This window comes from Pelobates fuscus, chromosome 11 (assembly GCF_036172605.1).
Source record: "Pelobates fuscus isolate aPelFus1 chromosome 11, aPelFus1.pri, whole genome shotgun sequence".
Classification (NCBI taxonomy): Eukaryota; Metazoa; Chordata; class Amphibia; order Anura; family Pelobatidae; genus Pelobates; species Pelobates fuscus.
Genome location: NC_086327.1, coordinates 2,987,552 through 3,004,614, shown reverse-complemented (window position 1 = coordinate 3,004,614; position 17,063 = coordinate 2,987,552). Strand labels below are relative to the sequence as shown.

The window sequence follows — 17,063 nt, the reverse complement described above, 5'->3', positions numbered from 1 at the left end:
AGTCGAGTTCTGAGCTGTGGCGGGGGATGGAGAGTTTAGTTTGCTTAGAAATGTTAGGTTTTGAAGGGTATTGGTTGGTTTGAATTCGTTGGTAGCTCTGAACCTGGTGTGTATAGGGTGTATCTTGGTATACCCCTGCATTGTGGAATATGGGGTTGGTTCGAGCTTGTAGGTAGCTCCAAACCTGGTGTGTGTAGAGTGTATCTTGGTATACCCTAACATTGTGGAATATAGTGGTTGGTTCGAGCTTGTGGGTAGCTCCAAACCTGATGTGTGTAGGGTTTATCTCAGGTATACCCCTACATTGTGGAATATGGTAAAAGATGCCCTCGGTGGCAATGGTTTATGTGGTTATATATTAAATTATGTTAGAATGTGCTATATTTGATTGTTTATGTGGGTCATTGTCTGGGGTAGATTTGTTAAATGATTTGGGGGTTGATATGCAATGTTTAAGTATGTTGACAATGACCTTTTAATTATTTATATGTTTTATTATATTATTAAAGCTGTGATCATTTTCCCAAAATAAAATGTTTGAGTATCCTTGGAGTTTGTGGGTTGGTAACGCATATGCAGAAAAGGCGACTATGCAAATGTCATGTAGTCACACACTGTTACAGGTATATAGTCAGACACAGTTACAGGAAGTCACACACAGGTACAGACAGTCTTACACGCACAGTTACAGACAGTCACATACACACTGTTACAGACAGTCTCACACGCACAGTTACAGACAGTCACATACACACAGTTACAGACAGTTTCTCACACACACAGTTTCTCTCTCTCACACGCACACACAAAAGTTACAGACAGGCTAACACACATTTACAGAGAGTTTCTTACACACACACACACAGTTACAGTCTCACACATAAAGTTACAGTCTCACACACACAGTTACAGTCACACACACACAGTTACAGTCACACACACACACACACACACACACACACTCTCTCTCTCTCACATGTTTCCATTATGTGCTGGCTGGGGGAGTAGGATCACTGCAGTCCCTGGTGTTTAGGTGTCTGGGGTGCAGGAACTTCTTCCTGCATTTCCCACAGTTCACAAGTTCTTATAGCTCTGCCACCATTGCCCATTTAGCCCCATCCCACCACTCATGAAGCTCCGCCCCCTGCCTTACCCGATACACCTAGGTGGAGAATAATTAAATCCCCCTCAGGTGCAGCTCGCACACCCCTAAGGCTGGCCCTGCATGTAATATAGTCACTGCAGCTGCCCAGGAGTAGTGGAAATTTGGGGCTTTCATTTTGTAGGTTTATTAAATTCCAAATACCAAACAGTTTACATGTGGGTTTATCTGTCAGAATGTCCGTCATCACTATCAGAAACAGCTTTTTAAAAAGCCAAATATCAGAAGGAAACATGTAAAAAAATGGACAACGTTACATAACAAAGTGCTAATTCCTGGCATGAGACACAACATGCTCGATCCAAAGATACAAAAGGTAACACAAGTCAAATAGACAGAACAAGCAGACAGAGCAGTGACATGTCACAGTGACCCGTACAGAACTACGATGACATGAACGATGTCACCAGCTCTGAGAAACATTTCATTCAGGCAACAAATGATGGTTTACACACTTATTGCAATAATCGGGGAATATGAATTTGTGCCACTTGGTCCTGGTATTAATTCAGTTAATCATGGGAAGAGCTAATCTGTTCCGGGCTCCTGTCACTCGAACATGGGTAGGCAAGCTTCGGCACTCCAGATGTTGTGGACGACATCTCCCATAATGGTCTCACAGTCACAGTGCTGGCAAAGCATCAGGAGAAATATCCCCAATATCTGGAGTGCCGTAGCTTGCTTATCCCTGCCGTGAGAATAATCCTCAGTAATGTAGCTGGTGGCAAGTATGAAAAAGGTCTGGCCACCATTAAATGGGAAAAGATGAAATACATTGTATCTCTCCTCTTCCTGAACATCAGACTCTGGGTCTCTGCATCTGATGGTTGTAATATTAACAATACACTTTGATTTAGTATTTTATCTGAGAGTTTTGACAAATACAAGAAAGATAAGGAACATAACCCTTTGGAGTCTGTCACATTTTCAGCACAGACACATTTCTGATATCACAATGCTGGGATACAGTAACAATAACGCACATTATATTGTATGAAACCATAAACCAGGTATATACAAAACTCATATTATATCTCCATAGCTATAACAGAGGCCAATCCCACTGCTCAGGTGAGGGCCCCATAGTCATCAATTCTGCAAACAGAACAGAGAGAGACAGAAAGCAGGTCACACTGTCCTCATATCAGACGTGTTATCAGACTTTCTAAAAACACAGATTATCTAAACAGGTCACCTTGGAAAATGCTGCCAGTTAATGCCCGTCCCATCACCAGATGACGATAGGACATTGAAAATGAATATGAACTACGACCTTTATAGGATGAAACAAATATAAAAAGAACAAAGTATAAAAAGCTAATTACTGTATAGCAGCGACTTGTACAAATCGATCCAGGGTCCAAGATTTCACATCATACAAGGTGAGTTCCAAAATACTCAACAGACAAATAAAATGACAGCTGTCACCTCCTGGAAGACACATTCATCTAAAGGGACTCTTTATCCAGAACGGCTTTTCTATCATTTAAACAGGAAAGCGAGACAGAATAATTATAGTGAAACAATCGGCATAAAAACCAAAGAAATGATCCTGATGACGTTTGTGAACCTTTAATATTTGGAAAGTTTACAGGGAGACCGTATGAAATCCAATGGTGTATTCATGGGGAACATATCGATGTATTTGTTGTAACAGCCTCTCAATCAATGACTCTGATATTATTGCAATATTTAGTGTTTTACTTTGTTTTTTACATGTAAATCATGTTTTGTTATGATTTTGCAGTAAAAGACAGTGCAGACCAAGCTTAGAATATAAACATTGTTAAAGACATACCACATAGCAAATGCTGTCCATATATGATATTGGGAGTTTATGGGAACTTATAGCCAGGTTAATTGTTAAGGAACGCATAACATAACAATCAGTATCATTACGAAACATTCCCTGTCTGTACCCTACATGGTCCAACTTGGTTATCAATGGAGTAATCTCGACCTGTCAGTCTAGTGAGTGTTTTGTCAAAAGAGGTAAGAGAGAATTAATGGGAGAATTATGGATATAAAGTTACAATGCCCCCTATATTGTGTATGGGGTGGATTATATTTATCAATACTCTTAATTTGACAGCCAGCTATGTCTAAATATCAAACATTTTATTTTGTAGATTATAGAAATCATATTTATTAATGATAAAAAACACCACACAGCAATTCCAAATTTTCTAACATGTAACGCACAAACTCGACAAATACCCCAAAGAGCTTGCAATCTTTCTCTGTTTCCTTTGCTGTACGTTAAGATACTCTTCCTGATCTGTAACATACCGTGGGGTTACTGTATTCCAGATCCAAGATTGGAAAGATGAAGACAAACACAGTCTTTCTGCTCCTGGGTGTAGGTGAGTTTTATGAAATTCTAATATTGACGATGCAAATCTGGGGTTTTAAATGTGTTCAATAAATAATCAAAGTAGCAAAAAAAAGGAATTCTATCAATCAGTCTTAACTAGAGATGTCCCGAACTGTTCGCGAACTGTCCGCTGGCGAACAATAGCGTGTTCGCTTTGGGCGAACATATGCGATTTCCGGTCCGCCCCCTATACGTCAGCATTGAGTAAACTTTGACCCGGAAGCTCACAGTCAGCAGACACATCATGGGAGGGAGGGTCTGCTGCTGATTGGCTGGAATGTGTCTGCTGACTGTGAGGTTCCGGATCAAAGTTTACTCAATGATGACGTATAGGGGGCGGACCGGAAATTGCATATGTTCGCCCAACGCGAACACGCTATTGTTCGTCGGCGGACAGTTCGCGAACAGTTCGGGACATCTCTAGTCTTAACATTAATTTTACCATGTATTTTGTTCAGATATGTGATTTTTTTTTTAAATTCTTTATTTTATATGTGCATAGCGTGAACAATCATGTTTGCACTGCCACGATAGCTAGTGCAAGCAGGTATGGAAACATATTGTAACATAGGTATGGCATTGAAAGACATTGCACAGTTTTTATATTTAGGATAGGAAACATGTGAAGGGTTAAACCAGCTTGTATGATTAAACAGTATGGTGAAGCTTAACACATATTGTATGTTGTATATACTAATGAGTAATATGCTAGTGCCCTCGGTAACTTGATTGGAGCAAGGCTAAATACCAGGCATGCTGTGCACTATACGCAAGAGGGGAGAGTGAAACATATGGCATAGGGCTTTATCATAACCGGCTGTAGTATGTTATTAAACAGGCCATGTTATAGCAAAACCCTCTTGTATCTCGTTTACTCCGAGCCTAGTGTGTTTTACATGTTAATGACATTATGAGTAATTCTCAAGACTGTAATAATATAGGCTGGAATAAACTAGGAACAACATCAGCATTAATAAAGTTTCTAATCGTTTGGCCTATAATATGAAAACAATGTGAGAGTATTTAGGAGACAGCAGATAAGCTTAACTTAACAGACTGAGAGTTCGTGTTGCAGCACAGAAAACTTTCTCCAGAGTTCGGGTAAAGTTTTTAGGTCTCAATCTTCAGGGTGGCTTGTAGTCAGCCGACGCCCGCTCTATGGAGCCGCTGGGGTTGCATGTAAGCCGCTCGGGTCCAGGCTCGCTTGGATGCCTTGGGGGTTCCTCCATGCCTCTGCGGCTCCATGCCTCTGCGGTAATGCTGGAACAGCATTACCACCATAGACCCCACGAACCGCTGCAGCTTGGTTGGGGTCTCGCCGTCTTCCACCCACCTTGGACCCAAGACAAGGATCCAGCTTCCAGTGGGTAGACCTCTCCTAGTCCATAGATCGTAGCAGGAACAGGGGACAAACAGCAGCACTTCTGCCCACAGTCGCCATGGCTTGACTGGGGCCCTGGAGCCGAATGCGGAATTAGCTCTCCTTACAAGGGATTTCCCTGTTGAACCCCCTGCAAGCCAATAACAGGAAGACAAACAGTTTTGGAGTGTAAGCTGGAATAGCAGTTTTATGTAGGCACACTGCCTTTTATACAAGTTTCTCAACAAGGTTGACGCCCAGGTGGACCTTGTTGGGCACATGATACAAAGTATACAAGCCAATCGAAACAATGTAACAATGAACGACACTCCCACATACAGTACACAATCCCTCCCCTCTGCCTGTGATACAATTAAGGTAAATAATACAATAACTTAATTATCCCTAGACAGAAAAAATGCATATTTGTATAAAGTCCAAATAAGTGCCCCAAAATACAACATATCCCCTGAAATGGATGAACAACATATCCACAAATCACCCAGATCACAGCAGGGGTTCAGGAAATTCCTGGAAGTCTCTTTTGACCAGCCGCATGCATGGTTTCATGCTCAAAACAAATCAGGGCTTGCGGACGGTCTAGTTCGGTAGTTTGCAAACGAACAAACTACCGTACAGAGTCAATAGTCTTACCCTGGAGCTTGTTCCCTTCATCCAGATGAATGATCTCATCTCTAAGCTAAAAAGAAACAAATGCAGGCGATGATGGAAGTTCAGCGGTGTTCGTGAGTTTCTGTATCCGATTTCAGTTCCATGAGATTCATGCCCAAGCACCGCTGCCTGCAATCATGCGAACAAGATGTCTGCCACCTCATGGTTGTTCACCCAGACGAACAATTAGAACACTGCGGTGAGAATGTTCCAAGTTGTTAATAGGTGTTAACAAGCTCCAGGGTGGTCTCTGTTTCAGTTGTTCGGTAAACAAACCATATAGTCCCAATTGCACGAACAGAGCCTGTTTGAACTATGTTAGCCAGTTCTTTTGCAGGGGCCATAGTCACAGGGTAAAAGGCTGGCAAGTATTCCCCTCCAAGAACTCATGGCAAACTCACTTGAAAAAGGGAGTTTGTCACAATAGCCCTTCTCTGAACTCTCTCTAAAGTATCAATATCCTTTTGGAGATATGGTCTCCAGTACTGCGTACAATACTCCAAGTGAGGTCTCACCAGTGTTCTGTACAATGGCATGAGCACTTCCCTCTTTCTACTGCTAATACCTCTCCCTACACAACCAAGCATTCTGCTAGCATTTCCTGCTGCTCTATTACATTGTCTGCCTACCTTTAAGTCATCTGAAATAATTACTCTTAAATCTCTTTCTTCAGATGTTGAGGTGAGGAGGGTATAATTCTATACTCTGCCCTTGAGATCTACACCCAAGATGCATTATCTTGAACTTATCCAGATTAAATGTCAGTTGCCACAGCTCTGACATTTTTCTAATTTACCTAAATCATTTGCCATTTGGCTTATAACTCCTAGAACATCAACCCTGTTGCAAATTTTAAGACATACCTTACCATGTAGACCTTCTGCAATATCACTAATAAAAATATTAGAGTATAGGTCCAAGTACAAATCCCTGAGGTACCCCACTGGTGACAAGCCCATGATTCGAATATACTCCATTGACTACAACCCTCTGTTGCCTGTCACTCGGCCACTGCCTTACCCATTCAACAATATTGAAATCCAAACTTAAAGATTGCAGCTTATTGACGAGCCTTCAATGTGGAACAGTGTCAAAAGCCTTACTGAAATCTAGGTAAGCAATGTCTACAGCACCACCCTGATCTATTATTTTAGTTACCCAATCAAAAAAAATCAATAAGATTAGTTTTGCATGATATCCCTGAAGTAAATCCATGTTGTCTCTGATCTTGAAATCCATTTTATTTTAGATGTTAAACAACCCTATCCTTAAACATGGTTTCCATCATTTTCCCCACTACTAGTGAGTAAGGTTTACTGGCCTATAGTTGTCCGACTCCTCCCTAATACCTTTCTTGTGAATGTACACAACATTTCGCTAACTTCCAATCTTCTGGGACTACTCCTGTTAACAATGATTGGTTAAATAAATCTGTTAATGGTGTTGCTAGTGGTCCAGTGGAGAGTGAACTCTAGCCTGCGGGGCTAGAGTTCACTCTTGCGAGATCTGAGCGTTGCCATGGCAATGCTCAAATCTCGCGAGAGGAACCTGGCGGAGCTTCTGTCTAGAGCTCCCCGGGTCCTCTCCTGCCTCCCTCCATGCTGCTGTGGGCCGGTGAGGTAGATCTTTGATCTCCCCTCCGGCCCATAGAGGCTTAGAGCAGAGCCGGCACTCAAATAGCGCCGGCTCTGCATGAGCCGACAGGGGAGATCCGGAGATCTCCCCTGCCGGCAGGGGTCAAGTCATGGGGAATAAAGTGTAAGAACTCTCCCAAGATTCCCACACCCCCAAAAAAATAATATACACTCGTGTATATATATATACGTACACACACACACATATATATACGCGTACACACACATACACTCACAGACACAGACATACTCTGACACACACACACACTTACAGACACACCCACATACATTCACAGACACACACACATACACTCACAGACACACACACACTCACACACATACTCTGACACACACACACATACATTCACAGACACACACACACACACATTCACAGACACACACACACACATTCACAGACACACACACACACACACAGACACACACACCTGCTCAGACACACACACATACACTCACAGACTCACATACATACTCAGACACACATACATACACTCACAGACACACACACATACTCAGACACACACACATACAATCACAGACACACACATACACTCACAAATTATAATTTTTTTAATTAAAAAATGTCCACCCAGTCTCCCTACCTGGAGAACTGGCGTGGACTTGTCCCTGGGGTCCAGTGGGTCGGGCGCCTGTCTCCTTCTCAGACATGGCGAGGGAGCTGTGTCCTCTCTGCTCCCTCTCGCTGCACGGCTGTCTGCTATAGCTGGGAGCCGGAATATGACGGCATCAGCAAATGGTGCGCGGCGAGAGGGAGCAGACAGCACACAGCTCCCTCGCCGCGTCTGAGATGGAGACAGGCACGGGGGGGGGGGGGGGTAACCAAATTCAGCACATGCGACAGGCAAGGGATGTGCGTCAAACCAGTTAGGCCCAGAGCTGCTACGAGATTTCGCCCATTATCGCACACCACCAGGCAGGGCTTGAGGCTCAGTGGCAACAACCACTCATCGGTCTGTTGTTCCATGCCCGTCCACAGCTCCTGCGCAGTGTGGGGTTTTTCCCCCAAACATATGAGTTTTAAAACAGCCTGCTGTCGTTTCCCTCTGGCTGTGCTGAAGTTGGTGGTGAAGATGTTATGCTGTCCGGATGAGGTGGTGGTAGAGGAGGAGGAAGCGGAGTAGGAGGAGGAGGCAACAGGAGGCAAAGAGAAATGCCCTGCAATCCTCGGTGGCGGAAGGACAAGCGCCAAACTGCTATCCGCCTCAGGCTCATCCGCCACTACATTTGGCCAGTATGCAGTTAGGGAGATATAGCGTCCGTGCCCATGCTTACTGGTCCACGTATCTGTGGTTATGTGGACCTTGCCACAGATTGAGTTGCGCAGTGCACAGCTGATTTTGTCTGCCAATTGGTTGTGCAGGGAAGGGATGGCTTGTCTGGAAAAGTAGTGGTGGCTGGGAACCACGTACTGTGGGACAGCCACCGCCATCAGGTTTTTAAAACTGTCCGTCTCCACCAGACGGAATGGCAGCAGGTCATGAATGTTGAAATGCTGGCATTCAGGGACAGGAATCGCGGGTGGGTAGGGGTTTACTTCCTCTTTCTCTCCAGTGTTTGGGAGATGGACAGCTGATTGCTTCCATGTGACAGTGTGGAGATGCTTGGGGACGGTGGTGGACGTGGTGGCGTTGCTGCCACATCCTCTATTTGCAGGGTGGCAGGTGCCACTGTGACTCTAGAGGTGGAGGAAGAGGCAGAGACAGCAGCAGAAGAGGAAGCAGGAGGAGCCTGAGACCTTTCTTGGTTTTTGATGTGCTTACTCCACTGCAGCTCGTGCTTTGCATGTAGATGCCTGAGGTTGTGCTCAGGTTTAGCACGTTTATGCCTCGCTTCAGGCTCTGATTGCACAGCGTGCAAACCACTCATGCCTTGTCGTCAGCACATTGTGTGAAGAACTGCCACACCAGGGAACTCCTTGGAGCTGTCTTTGGTGTGCTCGGTCCCTGGGTGCGGTGGGCAGTAAAAGGCATACCGTCTAGGGGGCAGCCGCTCCGCTTTTGCACCCTGCTCCCTCTTATGCTGTGATGGTGCCTCTGTGTGACCACCGCCTCTTTCTCCAAACTGCACACGTCACTCGCATGACCTTGATTCCATGTGGGGTCTAAGACCTCATCATCCTCCACATCTTCTTCCACCCACTCCTCACCCCTCCACACTGCAGAAAGCCACAGTAGTTGGCACCTGTGTTTCATCATCATCAGAAACGTGCTGCGGTGGTCCTTGCATGTCCACATCCTGACACTTAAGTGGTTGTGCATCAGTGCATTCAATCTCTTCCACTTCTGGGGCAGGGCTAGATGGATGGCCCACAAAAACCCCGCCAGCACAATCATCAAAAAGCATAAGAGACTGCTGCATGACTTGTGGCTCAGACTCCTTTGCTGATTTGCAAGGGGGTGAGGTGAAAGACAGATGGCCATGGGCTGCAGGTACAAACTCTGAGGTTTCAGCAGGGGGCCGGGTGGGAGACAATATGCAGGAACTGGAGGCACTTTCAGCCATCCAATCTACTATCGCCTGTACTTGTTCTGGCCTCACCATTCGTAGAATGGCATTTGGGCCTACCAAATAACGCTGAAGGTTCTGTCGCCTACTCGCACTTGAGGAAGGTGTTTCACTTGTGCGTGTAGCTGGCACAGATCGACCACGTCCTCTCCTTGCAACAGGTGCTCCACCAACACCAGCAGCACCACAACCAGGGCCACGTCCCTTATTTGACGCTCTCCTCATTCTTTGCATTCACCGACCAAACTAACAGATGGTTTATGTCAGGCGGCAATGTAACAGCCAATAGTCAAAAAAAAAAATTCTTTTTTTTTTAGTTTATTGGACTGCAAGAAATACACCGCAGGCCGCAAATGTACTATTTAGCAGTTTAGCACCCAGAAAATTAGAATGTTTACAACTGCGCTGTTAGCGCACTATTAGACGCTTCTATTTGACTCTCAGATATGAAGAGCAGGCCCCAAAATGTACTATTTAGCAGATTAGCAGCAAAACAATTAGAATGTTTACAAGTGCGCTGTAAGCGCACTATTTGACGCTTCCATTTGACTCTCAGATATGAAGTGCATCCCACTAAAATACGATTTAGTAGTTTAGCACCCAAAAAAATTTAAGTTTTAAAACTGCAATGTGACAGCAGTATTAGACGCTTCTAATTGACTCTCAGATATGAAGAGCACGCCCAAAATGTGCTATTTAGCAGATTAGCAGCAAAACAATAAGAATGTTTACCACTGCGCTGTAACCGCACTATTTGACGTTTCAATTTGACTCTTAGATATGAAGTGCACTCCACTAAAATACTATTTAGCAGTTTAGGACCCCAAAAAATGTTTAAGTTTTAAAACTGCAATGTGACAGCAGTATTTGATGCTTCTATTTGACTCTCAGATATGAAGTGCACCCCACTAATGTACTATTTCGCACCAAAAAAAATTACTTTTTAAAACTCTGATGTAACCGCGGTATATGAAGCTTCTATTTCCCTCTCAGATATGAAGTGCACCCCACTAATGTACTAGTTTGCAGAATTCTTTCCTAATCTGTCCCTATCAGCGGCAGCATCCTCTCCCTACACTAATAAGACCGCATGTGCGTGCGGCGCTACGTGACTCCAGCTTATATATAGAGGCTGAGTCGCATGCTGCACTGGCCAATCACAGCCATGCCATTAGTAGGCATGGTTGTGATGGCTTCTAAGGGCACACAAGTCAAACACTTGTTGATTGGCTGCCCTGCAGCCTTTGAAAACGCGCCATTAAATCACTGAACACCGAACTCCAACCCGAACATATAGTGATATGTCCGTGTTCGCGTTCGGGGTCCAAAAAACTTAATGTTCGGTACGAACCCGAACTTTACAGTCCGGGTTCGCTCAACTCTAACAATATATACAAAATGTAACACAGAACAGGTAAGAAAATATATAATGAACTATGACACGTGCATTCTGTTTTGAGATGTGTAGAGAGGGATCTCTTAAAGGATTTTAGGCCTGGGGAAGATTTAAAAGTGTGCTGGAGGTCTTCCACAATTGCGGCGCTCTGTAGGAAAAGGAGGATCGGGCCGCTTTCTTTTTGTATTGAGGTAGACTAAATAAAGTGCTGGCACTGGATCGGAGGTTATAGGAGGTGGGAACAGCTGAGGAGAGCATTCTGCTCATGTAGGGTGGGAGTTTCCCAGGAAAGGCTGTAAAGATGAAGTTTAGTTCTTTTAGCATGTCACAATGGTGGGTCCTGTAATAACATTGTAGCACAAATCGGCAGAACGAGTTATACAATGTATTGAGTTTATTAAGGTGGGTTTGCGGTGCAGGTGCATATACTACATCCCCATAATCAATGATTGGCATCAGCATTTGATGTACAATCTTTTCCTTTACTGTAGGGCTTAGGCAGGATTTGTTTCTGTACAGGGCACCTAGTTTTGGATAAAGTTTTGAAGATAGATTTTCTATGTGCGGTCAGTGTGCTATTTGATTTGGCTCTGATGCAAAGATGTGAATTGTGAAATTTGTGTAATTTAGGTACTGTTCCAAAGATCATTGTGACAGTTTTGTCAGTATTTAGGAAGAGTTTGTTTTTTGTGATCCACTTTTCTACCTCTGTAAACGTCTTGGAGCACAGCCTCAAGCTGCGATAGATCGGATTTGCGCGCACAGATTACTGTGTCGTCTGCGTACATGTGTACATTGGAGGATTTGCAGACATTAGGCAGATCATTTATGAATAATGTGAATAGTAGGCAGGGCCGTTTGAAGGAATTTGGGGGCCCCAAGCAAAATGGACATGGAGGCCCCCCCACCCCCACACGCACGCAAAGCCTACAGGAACCACAGCATAGCCCTGACAGACATACTGACACGTACACAGACATACTGACACACAGACATAGTGACACACACAAACACCCTGACAGACATACTGACACACATACTAAGACACACACAACACACATACTAAGACACACACAGATATACTGATACACACACAGACATACATACTAAGACACGCACACAGACAACTTGACAGACATACTGACACCCTGACAGACATACTCACACACAGACAGACAGAAATAGTGACACACACACAGACACCTTGACAGACATACTCACACACAGACACACTGACAGACATACACACAGAAATAGTGACATACACACACAGAAACCCTGACAGACAGTCCAGCTGTGTAAAATGAGGAATAGATATAATGGGGCACAGGGCAGTGCTGAAATATAGCTGGAGGTTTTAATGACAGTAATTTCACCCATAACATAAAAATACATAATGTCATTGGAAGGCAATGCAAAATAATTACAACATGAAGCTATTGGAGCATCTATAAAACCTTATGCAAACATAAAATGGACATTGGACATTTGTAAACGATCTATAAATATGTATAACAATTGGTCATTAAAGCCATATGTAAAGCCATCATCACATGCATATGCAATGCACTGTATATAACAAACACACAGAAAAGCAGATCACTGTATAAAAAAACAAAAAAACAATCTCAATACATTGCAATGTGAATTTTGTAGCCCAAGTCTTCACACCCTCCAAACTACTTAGCATTTACACTTTATAACTTTAACCAGGATGGGTAAAAATCTGTGCTCTAACCCTCCAGCCTACCTTATGGGTTCCCTGGGGTCCAGTGGCAGGCTGAGGAAGTTGGGAGTGTGAGGCTCCTGCACTCCATCTCCCTCCTGACGGCCTCCTCCTCCTCCATCCCACGCGGCTTCATTCCATCTGGGAGGAAGTGACTCACGGCAGTCACTTCCTCCCAGCCTGCTGCAGTAAAACAAGGGGGCCCGGTCATGCTGTTAAAGGGCCACAGCGCCCGACCGGGCCCTCTTAGTATGTGGGCTCCCAATGCAGCTGCTGCACCGGCGGGCCCATGGGGAAAATAATTTTTTTTATGGACAGCGGGCATCCCTCCTCCCCCCCCCCCATATCTTCTTCTCACCTCCCCCCCCCATATCTTCTTCTCACCTCCCCCCATATCTTCTTCTCACCTCCCCCCCATATCTTCTTCTCACCTCCCCCCATATCTTCTTCTCACCTCCCCCCCATATCTTCTTCTCACCTCCCCCCCCATATCTTCTTCTCACCTCCCCCCCCATATCTTCTTCTCACCTCCCCCCCATATCTTCTTCTCACCTCCCCTCCCCCCCCCCCATCTTCTTCTCACCTCCCCTTCTCTGGCTGTGGCCGAGCTCCTCTTCCTCCTGTCAGTCCGGCCGGGTACCACGCGGTACAGGAGATTCAGTTTCCTGTTCCTGGCCGGACTGAAAGGAAGTGAGCACTCAGTGTGCACTTCCTGTCAGTCCGGCCGGGAACAGGAAACTGAATCTCCTGTACCGCGCGGTACCCGGCCGGACTGAGAGTGAGGAGGAAGAGGAGCTGAAGGAGAGGTGATGACGAGGAGTGCTGCAGCTGCCTGAGGCTCTCTATAGAGCGCTCAGGCGGCTGCAGCCTTATAGGAAGCACCAGCTCTGCTTGGGGCCCCGGGCCAGCTCGGGGCCCCAAGCAGTTGCTTGGTTTGCCTGTCGGGTAGCGACGGGCCTGATAGTAGGGGGCCGAGAATGAAACTGTGGGGAACACCACACGTGACTGGGAGAGGGAGGGAGTCGCTGTCAGAAATGGACACATATTGTGATCGATCTGAGCGTCCGTTAGAGAATGATCTGCAATACCTGTGTTTTTGAGTTTGTGCAGTAGAATGTCGTGGTCTACTGTGTCAAAGGCAAAATCAAGGAAATAGCTCCAGTTAGGTTTCCTTGTTCCATTCCAATTTGGATGTCATTGCAAACTTTTAAAAGGGCAGTTGTATTTGAGTGATTTGGGTGGAAGCTTGATTGATCAAGGGTCAGATCGTTTGATTGTTGTTAATACTCACAAAGTTGCGTATCGACACAATTTTTCAATATTTTTGACAATACTGTGAGCAATGATATTAGAAACCACATGTAATTTTTTGAGGAAGAAGGATATACCGTTTATATTAGAATCAGATCTGTAAATGAGCAAGCTGTACTCACTTTTATTATTGGGTTTGTTTAAGCATGCAGTGTTATTGCCGTCTGTATAATAATCTGATCTCCTGCTCTTTTAGTTCTGTGTCTGGCGCTGGTCAGTCAAGCTAAGGTAGTAACAGGTAAGGAAATGTTCTTGTAATACCCTGATTTGCTGATACAATATTCCAATATCCCACTTTTATACTATTTCTTTAAACAAGAGCACATGGACATTACGGGGAAACCCAGGCAGGAGAACCCACATTTATAGAATGTTTTAAACAGGATACAAAGAATGAAAATATTATTATCGCTTAATTTCACTAGTTTGCTGGAAATCTGGCAGTGGTTGAGGTTTTGCAGTTAATCCTTTTTTATATGACGTAACTGTAATGAATTAGAATTTTTATTTATTCGTTCATCCTTTACAGAAATATCTAGGGGGTTACAGCCATATTTATTAAACACCTAATCCTTGAAAACATTTCCATATTCTGAACATGGCAGCAAAAATACTATTTGTGTCTCTTACACATAGAAATGCAGCAACAATAGCTATTCGACTGAAACAAGGTTCTCTTTTCAGGAGAATCGGTTCAGCCAAGCCAAATGTTCTCACCATACACAAGGCTAATAATCCCATCCAGCCACAGCGTCAGTAAATATTACAGCATCCAATATATAAAAACACTTTCAGCATGCGATTATTTGTACCGTCAATGCTCTGTGATTGCTGTCTTTGTAGAAGGATATTATATATTGCTTTGTACAACGTTTTCATTTAATGAGAGTAAATTTGTTTCTAGATAAAAACATCGGAGGTCAGTCTAAACCCAGATTGCTAATGGCGGGAGTTAGATTTGTCCCCCCCTCTGTCTCTAGATCTCTGATATCTGCTCTCTTCTAGAACCAACCGTTTTTACACATAATTCATGGATATTTGTTATATATATTACTTACTGTCTTACTATCTTCTACAAATAATCAATTTTGTCTGTTTTGTCAGTAATTGTCTATACTGTATTGTTCTGTTTCAGTGCCCTGTGATCAGCCTCATGCAGAATTTCTAAGCTGCGGCATGGCTTGTCCAGTCACATGTGCCAATATCGATGACCCACCCACATTTTGTAATAAAATGTGTGTATGGGGTTGCTTCTGTCAAAAGGACTACTATGCAAACAGCCACCATATATGTGTCCGAGCAGAAGATTGTAGATAAACATCCTGTGCGCAGTGGGTGTGGCCAGCTATGCTGATTCAGCTTCCCCTGTATGACGATTTATGGATTTGGAATCATTACAGATAATTAAATTTGTGAAAATAAAATAATCTGTTGTTTTTTCTTACGAGCGTGATCAATCTATCCGTAAAGCCTTATTCTGCATTATGGTATATTTCAAGTAAATCCCAAACACTGTAAGGAGAACACGTGGCTGGGACATGTATAACACATTTCTAGTTCTGGGGTGGAAACAGTTGGACTGTGCATTCCAGAGATTGATAACCAGTTCTCTGCACAGGTGACTCCCAACCCAGTCCGGGCAATGTCTAGATCCCAGACTGTTGGTTTGTCTTCAAAACTCGGCTGGAGCCCGCTGATTCACACAATGTCTTGGCTTGCATGATATGAAATTACATAGATGGAAAATAACAATATCTAGACCCAATGATGTACTTGGAAACTCGGGACAAGCTAGATGTACCTTTCCTGGTTAAACATATCGATATTATTACATGATCAGGAATTTATGTATTATTTCTCATGTATATTTTGAAAAATAACATACGTGAAAAAGTCCACCAGATTGAAAATACAAACAAATTAGTATTAATTGTTATTTTTAAATCCATACAATATATCAAGCATTATTACATAGTAATATAAATAAAACAATCCATACTTTTCTGAAAGATCTCAAATATGTGTTAAAAAAAAAAAAAGACAAAAATCTCTGGTACTGTAGCACCTTTCCCCTCATCATCCTCGTCCAGGAGAAAGACATGTCCAGCAAGAAGCATACAGGTAACTGTTTCAAAAACTATTTGTGACGAACTGAACAGACTTGGTTTGTGGGAGTTTATATTTGGTTTGGGAACCGAACAGCCGCATGAACCAGAGACCACCCTGGAGCTTGTTAAGCCTAATTGCTACTTTGTAGCAAATACCACAGCAGTGTTCTAAGTGTTCATCTGGGTGACCACGCCTGACCGTCTGGTTTGCACGGTGAGAGCCGTGACAGCAGGACTTAGTTGGGCGCCTGGCGATACCCAAGAGAAAAGTGAAACCATTCTAAAATAGTATGACTACTTGCGATGGGAGTTATGGTGCTTGAAGTGTGTCTTCACATGCATAAAAAAAATATAAGCATGTGAAATACATGTAAGATTTTCATCATCAGAAATCGAGCTCTTTAAACAAGTGTAGTATCAGAAGGAAATATTGTAAAATATGAATACATGCAATAAAAGGACAATCACAACCAACAGGTACAGTATTGATATACATGACATGAATGATGTCACAGTGTCTGGAGACAGATTTTAGATATATAACTTAATCCATTTATTACTATTATCAGGAAATATTAATCTGTGCCCCTTGGTACAGGATTTAGTACAGTCCCTTACTGGCAAAGTGTCAGCTAGAACAATCATTAGTGATGTGACTTTTGGGAGATGTCTGAATGGAATTGATGATCTTATATTATTTATATCAAAATGTGAGTTGAAGCTCTTTAACATGAAAAACGAGCTCGCCGCCATAAACTGGGAAAAGATTAACGGGA

The 17,063-nt window shown here is 43.6% G+C and overlaps 1 protein-coding gene across 1 annotated transcript; it reads left to right on the top strand.

Annotated features, from left to right (window-relative positions):
- Positions 1–2,517: 2,517 nt before the first annotated feature.
- LOC134577345 (venom peptide SjAPI-2-like) lies at positions 2,518–15,538 on the top strand. Its single transcript, XM_063436050.1, has 4 exons — positions 2,518–2,544; positions 3,473–3,525; positions 14,376–14,417; positions 15,315–15,538. Exons 2-4 carry the CDS (start codon positions 3,489–3,491, stop codon positions 15,494–15,496), a joined length of 261 nt encoding a protein of 86 aa, XP_063292120.1. The 5' UTR covers positions 2,518–2,544; positions 3,473–3,488; the 3' UTR covers positions 15,497–15,538.
- The last annotated feature ends 1,525 nt before the right edge of the window (positions 15,539–17,063 follow it).

Coding starts and splice junctions, on each gene's coding strand:
- LOC134577345 (XM_063436050.1), top strand. CDS start 3,489: ATGAAGACAAACACAGTCTTTCTGCTCCTGGGTGTAG. Junction 3,526..14,375: donor CTTTCTGCTCCTGGGTGTAG/GTGAGTTTTATG, acceptor CTGCTCTTTTAG/TTCTGTGTCTGGCGCTGGTC. Junction 14,418..15,314: donor TCAAGCTAAGGTAGTAACAG/GTAAGGAAATGT, acceptor GTTCTGTTTCAG/TGCCCTGTGATCAGCCTCAT.